Source organism: Numida meleagris, chromosome 25, assembly GCF_002078875.1.
Source record: "Numida meleagris isolate 19003 breed g44 Domestic line chromosome 25, NumMel1.0, whole genome shotgun sequence".
Taxonomy (NCBI): Eukaryota; Metazoa; Chordata; class Aves; order Galliformes; family Numididae; genus Numida; species Numida meleagris.
The window spans coordinates 4831589-4853301 of record NC_034433.1 but is presented as its reverse complement, the minus strand read 5'-3'; the positions used below and the strand labels follow the sequence as shown (position 1 = coordinate 4853301).

Sequence of the window (21713 nt, the reverse complement as noted above, 5' to 3'; positions counted from 1 at the left end):
CCTGCGCCCGAAATAACTTCCCGTCTGAGGTTTCCAGGTCTCACAAAGCTGTTGTAAAGTTGCGCTACGAATGCGAGACGCTCAGATATTCCAATGATATGAGCAGCATAATAGGATATTTTCAATGAAATATTAATCTGGATCCTCAGCCTGAGGAAGGGATGGAGCTCTGCTGGCTGCTGTGGACTCACACTAATTTATTTTTTATTACGACCCATTTGTATGGTGATGGCAGCTAAGAGGTTCTAGAGATCGCCTCCAGCCTAAGATCCCATTATTTCAGGTGCTCTAAAATCGCAGGGCAAGTAGACAATCTGTGCCCCAAATTTGAAACCACTAAGGATGTAGCCTGGTATTTTTCAAAAACAAAGCTGCTCCAGCATGCACAGCGCTTCCTCTGCACAGGGCATCTGCTGCGCTCTTCCCTCGCCGTTCAGATGAGCCTCAAAAGTCCCCTCTCTGCGGCTGGAATCGCTGTGAAAGCAATTGTCATTTAACCAACAAAGAGGGCTCAGAGCCCTGGCCCAGACGGGAGAAATGTTGGAGAAACAAAGAGCCCATTTTCGTGGAAATCATCCATCTTGCGCATCGGATGAGAGAAATGATTCAAGCCCTGGGGGCGAGCGCCCGTGGGCAGGAATTTCTCATGCCATGGGCTGAGTGCTCCCCTCCCTCCTCCAGGACGGAGCAATGCCCGCTTTTACACGGGCAAGCAGACATAATTGCTGCTTTACACGCAGACTTGAATCCCTTTACAACCGTAGGGTGTCGGGGCATCTATTCCTGCTTGCCCCAACCACAGCCCTCCCATAGGGACACCTTGGCCTTGTGCAATGGGAAACACAAGCTGGGGATGTCCCAGTATGGAAAGCTGAGCTGGAGATGTTCCTGGGTGAGATAAGGAGCAAGGAGTGGCCCCATCAGAGGAACCCATGGCTGTGCTGCTCGGCTGGGCTGGGTGCACTCCCTCCCAGCAGCGTCGGAGCATTTTGCTCAGCAAGAGCCGTGATTTTGATCAAAGGAAATGTTTGTCACTGGCGAGCCAAACATTTGGTATTACACCGAAATGCCAGATGGGAAGTGTTCTTGATCCACGATAAATAACGTTCTACTTTACCAACACAAACACGCGTTGCATCCCAGTTTGAAAGTCCAACGAAGCAATTGCGTCCTGCCTCTGGATGGGCTTCCAGTGAACCACATGGGGCCAGCTGTGCTCCTGGGATAGCATGTTTTCAAACCATCAGCTCCCCAGATGCTGTGTGCCCGCTGTGAGCCCCACCAAGGGGCTGATGCTTTCCAAAATCCCAGCCCAGCTGCTGCTCTGAACCAGGCAGGCAGGAGCTGTGCTGCTGCAGCGTGTGAAATAGCTTTTGGGGCTCTCAGTGCTATATAAAACCCAATGTAATGTTACCTATAATTTTTAAAGCCAGCTCCGGTCTTGCAAATAAAACACCTCTACGGTTGCCTTTTCTTTTCGTTAGCAGCTATAAACTATTGCCAGCTATTCCTCTTCCCTCTCAGCTTGCCACTGTCTTGCTTTGCAGCCGCGATTGATTCAATGGAAAGGCAGCAAACAGCCGCTCCCACCCTCTCCCATCCCATATCCCACAGCTCCATGCCTGTGGGTGACTCAGCAGCGCGCAGCACAGCGTGACTAACTCTTCCCTCCTGCAAACAGGGGTGGCGGGTCTTTGTTCAGTGCATTCCCCTGTGCTGGTGGAAGCTCCCTCTGGCTTCTTTTCAACCCACCCCAGCGTGACAACATGGATTTGGGAGTGAGTGTGGAAATGTGTCCAACAGGGCACTACTACCGCACACCTGAACCTCCCCTGCTCTCTTTGCTGAGTGAACTTTGAGCAGGAAGAAGCCGAGAACTTCTTTGCTCTGGCAACCTCAAGGTGTGGGGAGAGCAAGCCCACCCTGAGCCCTCTGATTGCAGTGATGGGTGGGGTGTCTTGAAAGGGGAAGGAGCTGGTGCGGGGAATTTCCTATGGGGCTGAAGCTCTGGGGCTGATGCAATTCACAGTGCCTGACCCCAAACAAGGACATGGTGGGTCCTGAACCGTGAGCACCCACCCTGCGGGGTCTGACTCTGCTCTTTCCTGAGCAGTTGGTGCACTTGGAATCTGCTGTACTGGGGCACATGTGGGGAGGGATGTGAACTCAGAAATCTTCCCTCGCCTCTGTGCAACAGAGCAGACCCTGAGCTGCAGCCATGGGAACAGCCGTGCTCCTGAGCCAGTGCAAGGTGCTCGTGGGCACAGCACTGCTCCTCGCAGCTGCTCTCTGCTCCCGCATTTGCATCCCAACCCTGGTGCACCTGGGGACACATCTCTGCTGGAACAAAATCAAAAATGCATTCTACAGCCTGGGATGGTAACTGGCATGCTGGATGCCTCTGGGGGTGCCTCTGCTCCCAGTACCCCAAATGCTGAGGGTTTTCTGCTGCCCCGGGATGGGGTTAGCTCTGGCTGTATGCAGCTCTCGGGGCACAGCAAGTCCTTGATCTTCGTGGGTACTCACGTCTGCAGTCCCCGTCCTGATGAGCGTGGAATTTTTGAGAGACATTTATGGGACCTTGCCCCACTGAGCACCCACATCCCCATGTGCTGGGATAGAGGCACAGCCCCGAGCATCGCCCTCCATCTGGAGCTGTGCCACCAGCGTGGCCGCACAATCACACTCACAGCACGTTTCCTTCCAGCGCTGCAGGGCTGCCTGCGTGCTCCCCGGCTCAGCGTGCCCTCGCTGTAGGGCAGCAGTGTCTGTCTGCCTGTCCCCACGTCCCTTGGTGGGATGGAGCGGAGCACAGGGAGGCAGTGGCCCTGCTGGGTTCAGCTGGCCCTGGCCCCACGCCCGCTGTAACCCAACCTCTCCTTCAGCAGCGAAGCGTGTGGTTATCTCAGCAAAGACTGTAATTAGGCTGCTCGGCACCAACTTGTCTCAAAAAGCTGAGCAGGAGGGAAGAACCTCAGATCAGCCATTTCATGTGAAACTTTACAGAGGGAAATGGAGGCTGGGGCAGGACGGGGCTGCGCCAGGTCCTCCTCTGCTGTGTCCCTCTCCCCTGCGGCATCCCAGTGTCCCGCAGCCGGGCCGAGTGCAGCAGTGCACCCCAACTGGGCAGTGTGTCCCTGCCCCTGTCCCAGCAGGGATGGAGCTGCAGTCTGTCCCACCGCTGGTGCTGCGTGTGGGTGGCACTGTGCCCGCGGAGCGCATTTCCCTGCTCCGATAAGACGCGTTGTTCATTCATCGCTGCACTCTGACCACGGGCCAGGCAACAGGGCCTGCTTGGCCGGCTTGGAGGCACAGGAAATGCTGCTTGGCGTGGTAATCAATCTCCAAAAGAGCTATTGAAAGGGGAGGCTGTGCTGCAGGCGCCGCTGGGCCAGAGCAGCTTGCAGCAGATCCCTCTGGGGTTCTCCATTGGATGGCACACACTGGTGTGGGAATGGAGAGGCAGAAAGGCCACCCAACTCGTGCAAGGCAGAGCTGGTCCGGTTGCAGAAATTCTTGGGGTTGCTCTTGAAAATGCACCCATTGCTGGGACCACATGAGGCCATGGGGCGCGGGGAGGAGAGGTCAGGGGTAAAGCAGCGCATGCCCTTGGGGATGAGCCTCTCACATGGGCATGACTGTAGCGGGCAGCAAGTCAGCTGATGCATGGCACAAAACCGTTGTGCAACTGTCCAGGAGTTAGCATGGAAGCCGCAAGCAGATGGCAAGCACGATGCAGGGCAGTGACCAGGCAGCACTGCAGAGGAGGGTTGTGCAACGCTGTGGGTCTTGGGCAATAAATGGGTCAAGATGGGGAATGGGGAGCAGGGCTCTTGCCTCGCACCCTTGGTCCCTGCTGCCCTGTGCCCTCCGTGCTCGTAGCAAGGGTTCAGCAAAGCCCCTGCTCCACCCACTATTAACCCATGTTTGCTTATTAGGGAAGTTGCAAGCCTGTGCAAACACTTCCAGTTGTTCTTGATAAAGTGAAGGCAGAAAAATCATGCCCATGAGGTGTGGCCGGTGCTGGCGGGCTGCTGCGTGCTTGGGGTCAGGCTGCCTGGGCTCAGCTCAGCCCTGGGTGTCCCTGGTCCCCAATGTCACCATCCCTGCTGCTCTCCAGACAACCGCAGCGTTTGTCCCAAACTCGGCCCGGTGTCGCTAATGGCAGCTACTAATTGTTCTCTCGCTCCGTACTATATTTAATTCCCCGCTATTATTTTTTCCCCTTTTAATCATAAAAAGCCTAAATTTCCCTTGGGGAAGGTTATTGGCTCAACGGTGGAAATATACCTGCGACTTGCATGGTGCTGAGCCACGGGGGGATTGGCTGTATTTTTAAACCCAAGTACAAAGTGTCTTCAATGCCAGCTTGGCTTAACCCTTCCCGGGGAGGCTGAGGGGCTGCGGGGGCTCCTTCCCCTCTGCTCAGCTCCTGCTGCTCTCCCTGGGGCAGGATGTGCCCATCTGTGTGCTCAGACTTGGGGGGCAGAGGATGGGCAAGGAGCAAAGGTGGGCTAGCAGGTAAGGCTCAGTTTTGCCCTGTTTTCTGATGGCTTCTCTCTTCCTTGCTGGTGTGAGCCCAGCGTGCACAGGGTGGTGCAAGGAGCACGGCATGTGCGGTGTGTGGGGTTCATGTGCATAACCTAAAGCCTTGACACCTTTGAGGATGTGGGCCAAAGTCATGCTGTCTGCAAGCTATTTTGGGGGAGCGCGGCTGCTCCCGCAGGGCTGCTGGGGACGTACAGATGGGACGGGCAGGAGGGGGCTGGCCCTCATCTGCTCCCGTTAATGAAGTCGCCCACAGGGGTCTCAGCCCAGCCCCAAAGACCTTGGGTTGCCTTTCAGATGGCTGCTGGCAGGGAGGTTTGGGATTCAGGTTTGCAGCTCAAACAAAGCGGATTTGGGGTCTGACCATGCTGATGCAGGTAGCATTGCACCGACGAAGCAATTGTTTCGGTGGTGCTTCATCTGAGCTCTGACATCCTCACCGAGGAGGAAAAGCCTCCCCTTCTTGCTGGTAGCTGGAGCCTGCTGCCCTGCCTGCTCACTGCAGGGTGCTGGGGCAGGGGGAGCCCACAGGGGTGTGGGGGGCACACAGCGCCTGAGCAGCCTCTGCACTTCATCCATGGGCAGCACCAGGGTCAGAGTGCACCCGGAGCACCCTGACAAAGGGGGCAAACCCTCCTTCTGGCCAAAGAGTCCCCCTGTTCTGTATGGCTGTCAGCAGAGCCTTCCCACAATGCACACAAGGGCTTGAGTGTCTCCCTTCCTCCTCCAAGAACAAAGGAGAATACAGTCATTTTTCTCCTCCCGCTTGCAAGCAGCTTCACCCTTGTGCTCCCAGCCTTGATTTGGGTCTCCCAGTGCAAACAGTAGCCAGGGACACAGCAGGGCGTGGGGATGCGACCCATCTGCCTCCACAGCCCCAAGTTGCCCAGCATCCCCAACCCACCCTCAGTGCTGTATCTGTTCCCACAGCCCCTGGCCAGCTTGGAGCTCCAGTTGGGCTCTGGGGGGCTTTTTGAAGGTTCGTGCAACCAAGCCCATCCTGCAATGAAACTGCAGCGTTGGGAGCACTCACTGCAGAGCCTGGCAGCTCAGGGCCATCGTGGGGAGTGTGTGCAGGAGATGTGGTTAGAGGGGAACCTCTGCCAAAGGAGCAACATGTGGACAGGACCGGGAGGGCTGGGGGAGGGATGTGGCCCCTCAGTTGGAGCGGCTGCCTGCAAAAGGAGCAATTTCAGCATGGGAAAGGAATGTGGTTCCGGCCCCGCCAGGGATGAACGCTGTGCCTGGGAGAGGGGTGGCTGCTGTGGGACTGACTCACCGGCCGCCTCTCCACAGCCGCTTCCTCTCTGGGAGGCAGAAACTCACAGTTTTTATTTATCTCTTGGCCTAAAGTAGGGGGTAAGGAAGGAAACGCTCTTATTTTTAACTCCCCTATCTTCCCGGGACCTGGGCTGTGCGGGGAGCGAGGCGGCCACCCAGTGTGTGTATGCCTGGGAGCATCCCCAAGGCCGGGGCCGTGCCGCTCACCTGGGGCTGTGCCATGCACAGAGCATCCCCACGGGCTGGGGGCAGCCCAGGGACCGAGCTATGGGGACACATGAGGTTGGCAGCGTTGTGGTTGTGGCTTGCGGTGGGGCAGCAATGCACCACCAAAATGTTTTCTATTCCCTGTCCTCAGTGGAGCTGGTTGGGGGTATTCAGTCCAGAGCACAAGATGCAAAAGAGAATGCAAGAGGCTGCGACTCACTGCTCCCGTCCTTCTGGATAGGGGAAACCAGGCCAGGCACACGTGTGTTCAGCGCAATGGAGTTTTTTGCATGTCCCAATGATTTCACTGCTCAGTGCTCTGCAAACACAAGCCATCGCCCTGGGAAGGATGAGTGCACCGGGAGCCCTCGGGCCAGGCAGGAGAGGAGGTGCCCAGCGAGGCTGTGGAGCGCATGGATGGGTGCACCGTGCTGCTGGCCGAGATGCCCCGTGTGCCTTTGATCAGAGCGGCTGATTTGTGCACAAAGTTTCAGTCTCCGATTCCAGTGGGGCTTTCTCCGAGCTCCTGTTTTGAAACCTTCATTTGCTTTTAGCAGCAGCATTTTTTTTTTTCTTATGATCTTCTCTTTTCCCCCTCTGTTGCCCTGAGATAAAGGCTTCTAAATTTGTCCTGTGCTGAAAACGCAGCTAATCCTGATGGACCTGAATTCGCATCTTCCCCGGAGGAATTGCACTAATTTTTTTTTCCCTTTGTTCTGCCAGGGGACCTGTCCGTTTCCTAGTGGAAAAAAAATAAAATCCACTATTTAGGACAAGGTTTAGGTTCCTGAAACCGGTGTGCTTGTTTGTGAAATAAAAAGAGGACAGGAGAGAAATAAACGAGGAAAATACATCATGTTTTTTTTTTTTTCTTCCCCTTCCGATATTGTTTTTACAGCAGGCAAGTTTTAATTAAAGTGTAGAACTAGGGCAGCTGTGCTGTCCAGAAGATGTTCTGAGGACGTGCTCCTTTTCCACTGGTGCTATACTGGGAACCCAGAGCTGCTTGCCTATCCCGGTGCTGTTAGGTGATGGGCTGCAGGCACCAAGGGGGGATTTTGGGGCTGGGGGGGGGGGGCTCCTTCCTGCTCACAGCTACTGGTGGCGATGAGGGGGGTGGGCACAATGAATGGGGCTGGCGGTTGGGGGTGTAGGAGGAGAGCTCGTGCACTGCACGAGGGGAGGTTTGGGTGATGGTGCAGGGGTGGGAGGGGGATGGAGAGGTGGCAGGAGGTGCAGCTGCTCCAGCACGGGGCCAGCCTGCTGGCAGCTCGGCTTCAGGGACTTTCTTGTCACACGCACTTGCCTGGGGCAGAAAAATCCAGCCAGAGCCGCTCTGTCCTCACCTGGGGCTTTCCCCGGCTCTGCAGGTGGTGCGGGAAACCTGTGCTGCGCCCCGAGGGGAACGCTGCCCCAAGGGAAGCTTTTGTGCCTTGGGAGTGAGGCTGGAGGGCTCGGGGTCCCGTGTGCTGGTCCTGGGGGGTCCGGAGCGGGGCTGGGGGAGCGGGGCGGTCACAGCGGCGGGGCAGGAGGGCACAGGGGGATGCGGGGGCAACGAGCACATCCCGCCTACACCAGGCTCCTGGTTCCACGATAGATGCAAAGCGCAGCTGCCGGCTCCTCTCTGCTTGCCGCCTTTCTCCGCTTTTGTGCAACACCCCGCGGGCCCCATCGCGGACAGAGAAAGCACCCCGCGCTTCTCCAAAGTGCCCCCCAGCCCAGCCCAGGACGGAAAACCGGAGCCCCAGCAGGGCAGAGCAGGGCAGGGCAGGGCAGGGGGCTGTGAGCCGGACCGCAGCGGGTTTGGACGGGGGCTCTGCACCCCGGGAGCGGCACCGCGGGGTGAATCCAGGGCGGGTGCGGGCAGCGCTCCGAGCGCTTCCGCCCGACTGCTGAGAGCCCCACGTCCCCGGCTCGGTGACACAGCGACCGACGGCAGTGGGATGCCGGCCCCCTCCCTCCACTCCAAGCCCACGCTCCCCTAAGCCAGGAGGCGGGGAGCAGAGGGTGGGGCCTCATTTTGGGTATCCCCCCCCCCTCTTTGCCGTGCCGCTCCGGTTCTCCTCCCAGGCCAAAAATATTTGCATGCTTTTTCGAGCAGGACTTCCTGATTGCTCTCTATTGGCTGCAGGTAGAAAGCTGTGGGGAGACGGAGGCACGGACAGCAGGACAGAACTCATGCAGTGCTCTTCTTGAGCCTCTTCCCCTCGCTCTCCTCCTCTTCCTCCTCCTCCTCCTCCTCCCGCCGCTGCCCGGCTCCCTTTGGCTCGAGTCCTGCGCGGCACATGTAAAAGTTGCGCGAGAGCGTCCCGCTCCCCTCCGCTGCTCGCAGGGAACGGGCGAGGGGCAGGGGGCGAGAGCCGGGCTGGGAGAGCCCCCGGGCACGACCCCGAGCCCCGCTTGTTCCATGGTGGATTCGTGCCCGGGGAGGTGACGTCGGGAAGAAGAGGCGCTGTGCCGACTCGAGGGCAACCATGAATGAGATGTCGAGTTTCCTGCACATCGGGGACATCGTCTCCCTGTATGCCGAGGGTTCGGTCAATGGCTTCATCAGCACTTTGGGGTGAGTGAGCCCTGTCCCGGCACTGCGGGTTTACTTCTGGGGGAAACGGGGAAGAGAAGGTGGTGCCGAGGCTGAGTTGGGTGGGAGGAAGGGATTGAAACCCCTTTACAGGTGTTGGGTGTGGGGAGGACAGGATATAGAGTCCCCTTTCCCCTCGCTGGTTGCTGCTGGGGCACAGTTTGGCCCTGCAGCTCACAACAGCCATGGCCAGAAGTTGTTTTCCCGTCTTTAGTGGGTGAGGTGGGCTCAGACTGCAGGAGGGTCCGTGGGGCTGTGCGCAGGGCTGACTGGGATGGTTTGGTGGGGATGGTGTCAGGAAGGCTCCCAGCCTGGCCCTGTGTGGCTGCAGGGTGCTGTCCTGGCACCAGGCAGTGATGGCTTTTGCTGCCCACCTTGAGGGCCGTAGGGGTGGGGGGAGCAGGGCATGGGCAGATACTGGCTGAGTTGTCTCCTTGCAGCCCCCAGGCACACTAGAACAGAAGGGGATCTTGCAGCCCGCCCTCAGGGACCTGTCCCTGCTGCTTTCATCCTAAAATAACACTGGGGCAAAACCCCTGGGCTGCACATAGCAGAGACCCAAACCTCACCTGCATCCCTGAGCACCAAACCTGATGCTGCTTCTAGGATGTGGGTCTGTGCCAGTACTTGCCCCACAGTGCATGTAGGAGAGGCTGAGATCAGGCAGGAATGCTGACTTGGATGGGATTCCTGGGGCAGGAGCTGCCCGGCTCTATAATCTGTGCTGAATGCACTTGCTCCCACATGCCTGTGTAGAACCGGAGACGTACATACGTCGCCTACACGTGTACACACACTCACTGCGGGGCACGCGCAGCCTCTCGGATAATGCCCGCTGGAGCCGTGCCCTGGCCAGCAGCAGGAGGCTGCCCAGAGCTGTGCTGGTGGGCGCAGGCACAAAACCCCGTGCATGCAGCTGTGTGCGGTGCTGACGTCGGGTCCTGCATGTGTGGGATGCAGCCGCGTTGCGCCCAGCCCTCACCCTGGAGTCGCGCTGGGAGAGGTCTCCGTGGTGGGATCTGTGTGCTCAGTGGCACAGCACTCAGCACCTTCCCATCCTGGAGATGAGATTGGAGGTGGAGGAGGCTCCAGCAGAGCCAGCACTGGTTATTAGCCCACACAGCATGTCCCAATGGCTTGCCAGGAGCCAAACAAAAGGAGATGTTCAGATACTTTCAGGTTCCAATCCCTTTGTAGCTCTGGCTCCCAAGTCCTTCTTTTCTGCAGGATGCTTCTTTAGTCCTACTTACACACATATGGAAGGCAGGCTGTGCTTCCAGGCCCCACTGCAGCTTTTGCTGGGCCCACTTTTCCCAGGGCTCTGTTTTCTCTGGGTTATTTCCCAACCTCTGTTTTCCCATGTGCCCCACGACCTGGGAGACCCAACCGCACCTTAAATCACTCCTGCGATAAGGGACTGGGTGACTCCCTGAGAGTGCTTCTTCCCAGCCCTGCTGCTGCCTGTTTGGGACCTTATTTGGTTCATTTGCAAGGCAAATAGCTCTGCCAGCCCCAGCCGAGTGCTGCGTGCCCAGCTGAGCATCCTGCCGGAAGGGCTCCTCCATCTTTCCTCACCCAGGGCAGAGGTTTTGGGCTGTGGGGGTCTGCAGTGGGATCTTTATGGGATGATATAGAGTTTCCAGGTGCCCTGTTAGGGCATGTACCCAGTGTTCTGGTGCTGGGGCTTCCCTATGCCGGCATCCTGGTGGGGAGGTGAGCTCTTCCCAAGAACTCTTCTGGGTCTTTGAGGTGTTCTGGATGATGTGGGTCTAAATGGCACTGGAATACAAACCCAGCTGTGCTTGCAGGTGCTGCTGCAGGATGCACAGGGCTCTGTCTGCATTTGGGATGTAGGTGTGAGGTGCAGCGCTGTTTGGAGCTGCTTCACAAGCTCCTCTTGGATGGGTATGGCTGCAAAATGCTCAGACTGAAGCAAAGTGTCTATCTCTGCAGCCTGTACCTTGCATGAAGCCCAGTAAGCCCAGTGCTTTGCTGGTTCTGGGCAGATGCAGTAAGTGGAGGAGTCCTCTGTCTCTAGCCCAGCGCGAAGCCCTGCAGCAGAATGGGACCCAGCCAGCACATGGGGCTGCTCTTGACTCAGTCCCACCATCTGTGGGATCTTGTCAGGCTCTTAGCAAGCCCCTTGAACCATGGGGGTACCTGGGTGAGGCGGGGGCAGGGGTGCATCAGCCCTGCTGCTCACCATCAGTGGGATGCCCTGGAAAGCAGCATGGAAGCAGAACCAGGCTGCTTATCAACACTAAGCCTTAACTTTTTTTAAAGTGGTCTCTTTTCTCCATGCATCCAGGGGACTTGCTGGAGGGGTCAGGGCAGGAGGAGCCCTGCAGCCCCCCTGGCTGACCCCCTCTCTGCTTTCAGCCCCAGTCACAGTGAGGGCACAAAGCCTTCCTCCTGCAGCCACTGGCTGTAGCAGGCATTTGCTCTGAAGGAGGAAAAACATCACACTGCAGGGTGGGGAGCAGCTGCGTGTGCACAGCGAGATGGGGGAACACCGAGCCAAAATACCCAAACGTGTTCAAAGGCTGAAGACAGACCAAAAAGGAGGAGGTTATTTGAGAAGCTCAGGGCAGGAGCTGACCGGGGTCACACCCCTTGGTTCAGCACCCTGGGAGCGACGTGTTCCCTTTGCAGAGCTGGGGGCAGTGGGACAGGCGCATCTGAGCTGCAGGTTTGGGGCATGGGAAGCTGCCTAGGAGGTGCGGTGAGATGTGGGATCCCAGGGTTGGCTCATCTGCTCTCTGAGCTTGCTTTGAGGCTGGGAAAGGCTCTGTGGGGCTGCCCAGGCTTCGCTGCTGCAGGTTAAGGTTGTCTGAGGAAATGGCAGCTTTGTGCTTAGGGGAAATCACTGGTACTTCCTGGGGGTTTGTGCTAAGGGAGCAGGAACTCTTGAAACTGGGTCTGGGATGGGGAAGGAGCTGCTGTGGTGTGTTGCTCTGTGGGCGTCATCCATGCCAAGCTAACCAGCGCCAGGCAGGAAGGAGGGCTGGGAGATCTCAGTTTGGTTCCTGCTCCATTGGTGGATGTCATGATGCTGTGCGCCCGGGGAAAGGCACAGCCAGGAGTGTCCCCATCTCAGCTCGTGTCCTTGCTGGGTCAGCACCAAATGGCAGGAGCCAGACAGGGGCAGTGAGGTGCTGCTCGGGGGGGTGAGCTGCCCTGTCCCCGCCATCTGAGGTGCCCAGGGACTGGCACTGGGTGCTGGCAGAGGTGACAAACCTATCTGGATGGCAGTTGGCTGTTTAGCATGAAATAACATCTTTGATGGCTGTAATTGCGATTGCAGGTGGATGTACAGGGTGGAGCAGCTGAGGGAAACACAGCTGGTGAAAGGGCAACTGCAGCCATGCTGGGTCAGGACACAGGGAGGAGACACTTGCAAGGCCGACAGCGGCATCCTTGTGGTGCTGGGACAGCAGGGGCAAGGTTGCATTTTTGTGGCTCACTTGCTTTATTTTTGCTCCATTTGCCCTGCCAGGGCTGCTGCCCTGTGGGCACCGTGCCCATCCTGAGCCTGAGGGGCTGACCCAGCCCCGTGCTTGATGGCGAGCGCCGCTCTCCTCCTCCTCCTCACCTCCAGGACAGCCCCAGCCGGCCGCCGTCCCCGGGGGGGTCAGGGGTGTCCGGCGGCCGCGGATCGCGGTGCTGGAAGAGCTGCTTCCCCTGACCTCCGGCGAAGGCTCTGCCTCGCGCTGGCTGGGGGCCAGGGAATCACTTTGTGCTCGGTTTGGAAGCATGCAGAAAGCCCCGCTGGAACCGCTGCAGGGCTTAAAGCTAACCAGATGCTCGCATGCGCTGCGGGCAGCAGGATGCAGGGCTGCGGGATCGCACCGCAGGGCGCTTCGAAGCGGCAGAGCGCGAGGTTTGCGGCGGTGCCCTCAGCCTGCTGCTTCCCCCAGGATCTTCCTGCAGGTGATCAGAAGCTGACGGTGTTCTCTCATTAGCACCTGGGAAATGAAAGCCAGCAGCCCCGCAGCACGCGGCCCCGCTGCTCTGAGAGCAGAGGGAGCTCTGCGTGGCGTTGGGGGAAGCGCGTCCCGGCCCAGGTGACTCATGTCCACCGTGTCAGGATCCGTTCTGCTTTCAGCACTTTTTAACTGAATAATGCTAGTCCGGAGTATCACTTAAAGAAAAATAATACTTTGCATTCCTGCAGAGTGTGTAATTCCAGCATTAAAGACACGGAAACTGCTCTGAGGTCGTTAACTAATTAAGACTTGCGGTGTGGCAGGTTGCTGTCTGCAGAGCTGCGTGGCAGAGCACACGGGCACAGAAGCCACAGGCAATGGAGCTGGCACCTGAAGGAGACTCCTGTGCTGGAAATGGGCTGCGTGGGTCAGATGCTTCCTTGGAGACCCTTAGTCATGACGGAGAACTTACATTCTGAAATTTTTTTTAAAGAGCAGAAATGAAGGTGTCCTTCTGCTCTTTTAGGGGGTGCTGGGAATTGAATTGAGCACTCACTGAGGGCTGGTGCTGCGCTATGTAGCTCTCATTTGACTCAGGCAATATGTGTGCCAGGCAGCATCACAGAGTAATAGAAACCAAAAGGGCCTATGGCCGGCATTGGGCTGGGCTGAGGCTTTGCATATCTCCTGCACAGTGAGATACATGCAGTGGAGCCCCTGCTCTCACTGCTCGGGTTTGTCCCCTCTTTACCACCTTCCGTGCTGTCCTGAGTGCCCATGGGAGCTTGGGGATGGTCCCAGCTCCTTCCCAGCTGTTGTGGAAGCTCTGGGCCGGGTGGGGAGCCCAGCCCCCAACCACAAGTGTGAGCCAAGCCCTGCCTAGCAAAATGCTCAACATCGGGTTATCAAAACCTCATGAGTTTTGGTTGTCCAAAATCTTCTGGATCTTCGCTCGCTGTTATTAAACTGCAGCTGCCACCAAAAATATTAGAGAGATTGCTTTTCTTCCTTTACTTGAAAGCTAAAGTGAATCTCCTCTGAGCCTCAGGAGCTGTGGCTTCAGCAAACCTCTCTCCTGGCAGCACCGTGACGCCCAGTGCTGCAGCGCAAAGTCTGGCTGCATTTTGGGGTCCTCCCAGAGGACAAAAGGAGAGGTCCCACTGTGCTGCAGGCTGCGCACTGGGACGCTGGCTGCTGCTCCAGCTCTGCTGCCAAGGACGCAGCAGCACCGGGGTCTCTGGGGTCCCAATCCATCAGCGCTGAGGCCAAATTCCTCTCTGCCGAGTGATGGAGAGGAATTTTCCCCTCCTCCTGAGAGCAGCTGGAGCTGCAAGTGGGATCTCTCTTGTTGCAAGCTCTCTGCAGCACTACATGCCCGGCTCCAGCTGCACTTCGCTGTGTTTGTCAGCTGCATTGAGTCCCCAGGGCAGCACAGTGCCACATGCCCAGTGCATCTGTCCTGTCCCCAGTTCTGCATTCCCCCTGGGTTGCGTAGTTGCTGCATTCCTGCTCAGATTCAGGTGGGGACACGCTCCTCACTTCCTCTCCTTGCATCGCTTCCCAGGGGCTGGCAGAAAGCAGGCGAGCGGGTCCAGCCTGTCCCACTGCTGCAGTGCATTCCCTTGAAAGCCTCAAGCTCCTGCAGAGCCAGGCGCCTGCCGGCCCTCGGGGCTCTGGGGCCAAGCAGAGGGATGCCCGGCACCTGCCTGGGCTTCGCTGGTCTCAGTAACATTGCAGTGAGGTCCTGAAGTTGTGGGGAAGGTCCTCAGCATGCAAGACCAAGCCCACAGGAGACTGGGGAAATAAGGAGGGGGCAGAGAGGAGGCACAGAGCTCTTCGTCTCTGATCAGCTGAGCCAGCACCTCTGATCAGATAATAATTAATAACAATTTTAGGGGCTGTGCCATCTCCTGCAGCAGTTTACACCCCGTGCATCTGTGGGGTTAGCTCCCAGCTGGGGAAGGAGAACCATTATGTGAAAGCTGAACTCATTGCACATTTCCAGCAGCACGGGGCTGTGGGCAGCATCCCCACCCCTGGCCCAGGCAGCAGCCTGCCTCTGCACAGTGCCCGTTGCCCCAAGGCCGATTTGGCTCTGCCAGGTGTGGATGACAGAGCCTCCAGCATGGGTCACCGAGCAAAGACCCCGGGACACAGCTCAGTGCTGCGTTGCTATGTTTGTCTGAAGGGCCTGTAAGGAAAAACACATCGGTATCACCTGGGGGATGTCTGCGAGCAAGGGGTGATGTGATGCATTCGAGGCAGGCACCGAGGAGTGGCTGCTGGAGCTGAGCATCATGCTGAATATTGGTAGAGTGCAAAGGGGTAGGAAACAAGAGATGTGGGTTTCAATGCTTTGGAGCAGGTGCCAGTGGTGTCTTTGCTGCTTTGCTTGCTTGGGCCTTGCTGCTGTCTCTTCTCAAGCTCTGCTCCTGCTCTGTCCTGCAGGCTGGTGGATGACCGATGTGTGGTGGAGCCGGCAGCTGGGGACCTGGACAACCCTCCCAAGAAGTTTCGAGGTGAGGTGGGCCTGGGCTGGGGCAGCCCTGTCACTATTTGGGGACAACTGAGCATCCATGCCAGGGATGGGGACTGCAGCCCCAGCTCGCCAAAGCTGGGAGGTGCCGCTGCAAAGGACTTCAGACAGCCTCTGTTGGTCATCACTTAGCCAAACCACTGACCATCCTCTGTTTGCCTCTGGGAGCATTCATGCTTTTCCTGGAACTACTCCCAGTTGGGATGCTCCTTGGGACCCTGTAGCCCAGCCCTAAGGAGCAGAGGTGGCTGGGGGCCATCATCTGCAAAGGTGGGTCCAACTGCACCCAAACGCGTCCTTAGGGATGCTGGCAGCATCACTTGGCTGCGAGGAGGGGACAGGGAGGGACAGAAAGGACCCAAGAGGGGACAGAAAGGAACCAAGAGGGGACAGAAAGAGTTGCGGTTGCAACAGACAAACTATTGCAGGGCAAGTCTGTTCGCACTCGGCACTAATTACATCTGCTGTGCTTGGCTGCACCTCAGAGCGAGCCAGGGGATTAAGCCGCCCTTTTATGAGGCATGCAGGGCAAGATGGTAAATCCCTTCCCATCCTCGGTGGTCACGTTTTGGGCTGTGCCGTCTCCTTGGGCGCTTGGGGCTGTGCTCGCTGCTTCCTGTGCTGGCAACCCTGAGTGGGAGTGGGCAGTTGTGGCCAGTCCAGGTGGAAAGAGAATGAGTCAGGGGAGGGCTGGGACAGATGGGAAGCCAGGACAGGCTGCTGGGGAGAGCAGCTCCTGCCTCCTGCTCCTCAGCTTTGCCAGCCCTGGGGCTGAGCAGTGAGGCAGTGGCGAACTGGGGCTCTGCAGGGAGCAAACTACTGCACCAAGCACTGCATCTACCTGGGAAACGCTGCGTTTGGACCTGGCTGCCCCATGCAAAACACGGGGGAAAGGACATGTCCCGGAGAGCATCTCGATTGGGCTGAGTGCCCAGAGCACCCTGCGGATGGCGTGGCAGACAGGGCATGAAGCAGTGCTGTGCACTGAGAAACCCCCGAGGCCAGTGGACACGCTGCTGGATTTGGGGTTTGGTTTATGGCAGCATTCCTTTTATACTAGGTACCATAATTTCAGGCCCCCTTTTAAAAAAAAAGAACCATTAAATATTGGCTCCCCACCCTGCGTCCTGCCCCAGCCCCTTTCACGAGGTGGCTTTACCTTCCCACAGCGGTGCGCCCTGCAGTTGCCGTCCCCTCTGCTGAGCAGTAACCTCGCTCTCTGTAGGACCACTTGCCCCTCCTTTGTGCATGGAGCTGGCTACAAGGACATCTGCCAGCCCCACAGCCCTGACACACCCCGCAGCCGCTCTGTTCCAGGTGGACTTTCACCTGGGAACAGCTGGGAGCCATGGCAAACCCCCAGCCCTTCCCCTGGTCCCGGCAGCCACAGCGTCTCCCTTCCTGGATATGGGTGGATGTTGAATCTCTTTTCCAGACCCAGTTCTGCTCCAGGCTCAGCCCTGCTCCATGCAAACCCTATCAGGATATCCAGCTGCTTGTTTTAATTGCCGGAAAACTAGTGGTTTGCCTTCTCAATAGCTATCACTGCGAGGGAGGTAAAAACAATGGGCTGGTGCTGTTTCCCTGCTGCAGTAGCAAGAGGCTTGAGAGGGTTTTAATGGGCTGTTGCCATCCCTATATCCTGCGGCCAGACCCTGCCCTTCCCAGCTCAGCTCCCATGCTGCCCAGTGGGTTTGGGGCATGGTGAAGGGCATGGGCCTTTCTCCTACAGACCTACATGGATTTTGGAAATGCCCAAACCCATCGAGGAGCCTTTCCTTGGTGTTTTCTTCCCCCTAACCCTTCCCCAGCCCTGCATTCTGGAACATGAGGAAGAAGCAAAGAAGACATCTCAATCCTGCACTCAGTGGGATTTAAGCCCTCCATCCGTCTTGAAACAGATCCTTGGTGCTCAGACCAAGGTCCCAAAATTCCAGATTCCAACAGTAGTTTCGTTGGAGCCTTCCCCTGTGCAGCCAACTCCATGCCTTGCTTTCCCTCCTTGCAACACAGCGCCAAGGGACAGGGAGGTCGAGCAGCCCCGCAGGCAGGGAGTGCTTGCAGCCAGGGGTTTGATTTGCATCTATCTCTTAATAGCTATGTTAGATTTCTTCCCTCCCCACTCAGTTTCTCTTTTGCACCAGGTCCTTTTGCAAGCTAATTAGCAATTTAATGAAAACAACTCAAGGTGCTGCAGGTGGCCCTGTGGTGCTGCTAGGAGGCAGTGGGAGAATGCAGCCAGGCATTGCAGCAGCTGCGCTGAGTCCCCTGTTAGAAGCCCAGCATCACAAAGCCTCCTTGGCACGGGACCTGCCATTAGCAAATAGACCTGTAAAACGAAATGTGAAACTTGGCCTCTTACCAGCGTCCCGAGCCGGTGAGAACTGTGCTCTGGGCTTGTTTGTTCGTCACTCCCAGGTAAATAAATAAGTGCTTGCCAGTGAGCTGGGAGTGGGGCCAGAGATGGAAGTGATTTTTCCTTTTGTGTCTGAAGTTTCTGTGCTGCTATTTCAGGCGTAATTTGGGTGACCCAAGCTGCAGGTCCCTTCCTGCCCCCATCCCCGCACAGATTCCAACCCGGTGCCGAATCAGGGCTTGCACTGCAGCTGCAGTCTCCTGATTTCCAGAGAGCTGCTCTGTGTTTTGATTCACAGAGCCTGGATCTGGGCATCTGCACTTTCCTCCCTCGTCCTGACCACAGCACCGTGGGGAAAAGCAGTTGAACTGGGGCACTTTGCAGGTTGTACCCACACTGCCAGTGTTTGGGAGGACCCAAACCCATGCACTTTGCATCACCAAAGCGTCTCTTTTAGGATGGGTGTGCAGCTGTTTGCAGTACAGATTTGTGAAGCACTCGCTTGTAGCTTCCAGCAGTGCCCATTGAGCCGTGAGCAGTCACAGGAGAGCTGCAGCATGTTGTGGAGCTGGTGCCACCCTGGGGACAGCATCCTGCAGGGACATGGGGCATCAGGGCTGTGGGGCTGCATGCTCCTGTCCTGGTCTTGCAGCCTGCGCTCCTTCCCAGCAGGATCTGCTCCTCTTGCAGCCCAGCTGTGCCTCATCAATACATTTTCTCCCCATGAAGCTTTCCTTCCCGAATTACAAGGCTGTTTCCAATGGGAATGCTTCTATCGCTGCTCCAAGAAGTGGAGTCACTGCCGGACTCCTATTTTCTCTGATCTGCAGCTTGTACACTGACAGCGGGCGGTGTGACCCTCTGCCAGCCTGCTTTATTGCTGGGGGAATGGAGAGAGCTGCAGGGATGGGAGCAGTGCCCTGGAACAGTGCTGCTCCTCCCTGGGTGACACCGGTCCCATGGAGGAGCCTGTGAGGCCACTGCAGCTGACACTCACCTCCCCTCCTCCCAGATTGCCTCTTCAAAGTGTGCCCCATGAACCGCTACTCTGCCCAGAAGCAATACTGGAAGGCCAAGCAGACCAAGCAGGACAAGGAGAAGATCGCGGACGTGGTGCTGCTGCAGAAGCTCCAGGTGAGCAGAGCTCATAGCCGCCAGCACTGGGAACTGATTGTGAGCAGTCCCCGAGCAGAGGTTGGCCTCCAGACCTCTCACTGTGCAAACCCTGTGGTGTTTTTCTTCCTGGAAAACAGCTGCACAGGCTGCCAGGACCATCTGGGATTTGCTACATGTGGGTGTCCCTTCGCTGTCCCACTTCCCTCTTCTTTCTGTGGACCTTTCTCCCAGGGCAGAGCTGCACAGAGAGACTGAGCTGTGGGGAGAGGAGGAGAGGTTGGGGTGAGGGGTGGTACCTGTCTGGCCATTCCCAGCCCTGTGCTGTCTCAGCCCTGCAGCAGAGGAGCAGAGGGAGCTGCTACAAGCAGGACCTGCTCCAAAGGGCTGGGGAAGTGAAAGGCTCCTGTTGACTTCCATAAGGTTTGGAAAAGGCCCATTTTAAACATTGCATAATCTCCTCAGACAGCTGGCGAGGCCCTGAGGATGATTCATAGAAGTGAAGCTCAGGCAGGATTCATTAAATCATCTCATTGGGCTCTGAGCCAGGCCCCACTGCTCCCCCAGTTTTGTCTTTGCTGAGTGAGGGCCGAGGCAGCGTCCAACTGGGGCTGGAGACCCGGGACAGGGTCAGCACTGCTGTGACCGTGCACAGAGCCACGCTGATCCCTGCTCTGCTGGGACAGTGGCCTGTCGTGCCAGCAGCTGCACTGGCCACGGCTGGATGGAGAGGCTCATTTCCGAGCTTGATTGATTGAACCTTGCTTTGGATTTGTCTTCAAGAGGTCCTGTGATTTCCTCGCTCCATCCGCTGCTCCTGGGGTTGCACTTTGTGTTCAGCAGGGTGCTCCCCATGCTGCTGTGCAGCCCTGAGCTCCGTGAAGGCTTTTGCCCTGCTCCTGATGCCTCCAGGGCTGCCCACCCCAGTACACATCCCTGATGCCCGTGTCCCTGTAAGGGACAGGCTGGAGCCCTGCAGGCTCAGGGCAGCCCATTCCCACTCAGCGACGGAGGAATTTGGATCTGGGCACAGATCTGGGGGTCGGATCTCTCACCGGAGCCGTTTTGCTCCATGGGGTTGTAAAGCTCCCAGCTTGGCAGCAGGGAGGGTTTCCTCAGACTCTCAGTTCATTTCCTGATGGCAGCAGCCACCACTGTGGTCTCTGGACCCCAAGGCTGGGTGGGCTCACGTTCCCCAAGTGGCACCCAGAGCTGTGCAGGGACAGAGTTCATTAACCAAAGCAACATTCAAAAGAGCAAAGGGTTTGTAATGCAGTACCATGTGCTGGGTGGATTTGAAGCCCCGGCATCACCTCGCAGACTGCCCACCCCATCCTCCCACAGGGTGCAGACTGCAATTCCAGCTTGGTTCCCCATATTCCTCAAGTGAAAGGGAAACACAGCAGGATGGGCAGGGATGGATCCCCCAGCTCTGTCCCTTGCTGTGGTTTCCCATCCCGGTTGCATAGGGCCCCAAGGAGCAGATTCCTGCCTTGCTCTGTGCCTGTTGACAGCTCCCCTTCCACTGCCAGAGCTGCCACGTGGAAAATACCTGTGGTTTGGAGATGGGCTGGTGAGCCCAGCCTGCTGCAAGCAGGGCCAAGCAATTACATTAATTCTTGGGGTGTTTTGGCCAGCGTGGACCCATCCGCATCCACCATGGCAGGCACAGACCTGCCACCAGCTCCCGGCATGGCTCTGCCCACACGGAGCCTTCTGTGTGCTGGTCAGGGTGCTGCCAGGAGCCTCCGGCACCAGCAGCACTGCTGGGTGGGAGCATCACTCATCCCCAGGTCCCTTTGGGGTGCTGCCCTACATTGGGGAATTCTGGAGAAGCTTGTCCAAATTTTTAAGCTTGCATAGACTTCATGTGGCTGCGCAGGGCCACAGCAGGGTGCTGGGCTCAGCTCTCAGATGCTGAGAATCATCTTGTGGGTCTGGACAGTGATCCTGGGTGACAGAGGGATGCGGGTGCTGTGTCCCCTGCCCTCCCCATAGCTCGGGGAGCAGGTGACCCCTTGGGGGCTCACTCCAGGGGCACTGAGCTCTTCACCTTCTGGCATTCAGCATGCAGCCCAGATGGAGCAGAAGCAGAACGAGACGGAGAACAAGAAGGTGCATGGGGACGTGGTGAAATACGGCAGTGTCATACAGGTACGGGCACCCCTAGGCTGCTCTGGTCGGTGCTTTGGTGGGAAGACGCTCAGATCCATGGTCTGCAAGTTGGGCAGCTGCTGGGGAAGGGACTCACCGTGTCCCTGATGGAGAGCCTCACCCTGCCGGTTGCCTCCTCAGCTCCTGCACATGAAGAGCAACAAGTACCTGACAGTGAACAAGCGGCTGCCAGCCCTGCTGGAGAAAAACGCCATGCGGGTGACGCTGGATGCCACCGGCAACGAGGGCTCCTGGCTCTTCATCCAGCCCTTCTGGAAGCTGAGGAGCAATGGAGATAACGTGAGCGAGGGGCTGGAAGGTCCCCCAGAGCAGATGAGCTTTTGGTGTTGGCCCTGCCTGGGCTCACCTCCCTGCTGGGCGCCCATCTCATTCTCTGTGCCCCGTTCCCATTTTTCTCCCCAGGTAGTTGTGGGAGACAAAGTCATCCTGAACCCCGTGAATGCCGGGCAGCCGTTGCACGCCAGCAACTATGAACTCGCTGATAACGCAGGCTGCAAGGAGGTACGGGGCTGCCTGCAAAGAGTCTCGATTTGGGGACTTGCCTGCTTTTCCTTTTCCCTTTTCTTCTTTCTTTTTCATTTCCCTCTCTGGGATCATGACCTCATTCTCTTGCTCCTTAGGTGAACTCGGTCAATTGTAACACCAGCTGGAAAATCAACCTCTTCATGCAGTTCCGCGACCACATGGAGGAAGTGCTGAAGGGGGTAAGGAAGGAGGGTTGGCCACCGGCCATGGGGACACCATGGGGTCCGGGGACCCCATGCTGGTCCCTCGTTGGGCAGGGCATATGAATAGCTGCTTGGCTGTGAGACAAGGGCAGGATGCCTCAAGGGTCTTGATATGTAGGAGAATTCATCACTTGGAGCACCGAACAGTGTGCTGGAAGTGGGGATTTTAGTACCCACTGGTGGCAGGTACCCCAGAGCGCATCAGGTTACCCTCTGCCTCCTTGTATTAAGTTGTCTCTTGAGGACAATTTGAGGCACACAC

The 21713-nt window shown here is 57.4% G+C and overlaps 1 protein-coding gene across 1 annotated transcript in view; it reads left to right on the top strand.

The window, feature by feature from the left end:
- ITPR3 (inositol 1,4,5-trisphosphate receptor type 3) overlaps positions 8121-21713 on the top strand; it is a 38857-nt gene continuing 25264 nt past the window's right edge. Inside the window, 7 exon segments of the mRNA XM_021377042.1 lie at positions 8121-8599; positions 14992-15062; positions 18448-18569; positions 20616-20702; positions 20844-21002; positions 21126-21224; positions 21344-21427. Of these exon segments, the coding sequence (XP_021232717.1) occupies positions 8511-8599; positions 14992-15062; positions 18448-18569; positions 20616-20702; positions 20844-21002; positions 21126-21224; positions 21344-21427 (711 nt within the window). The 5' untranslated portion in view covers positions 8121-8510.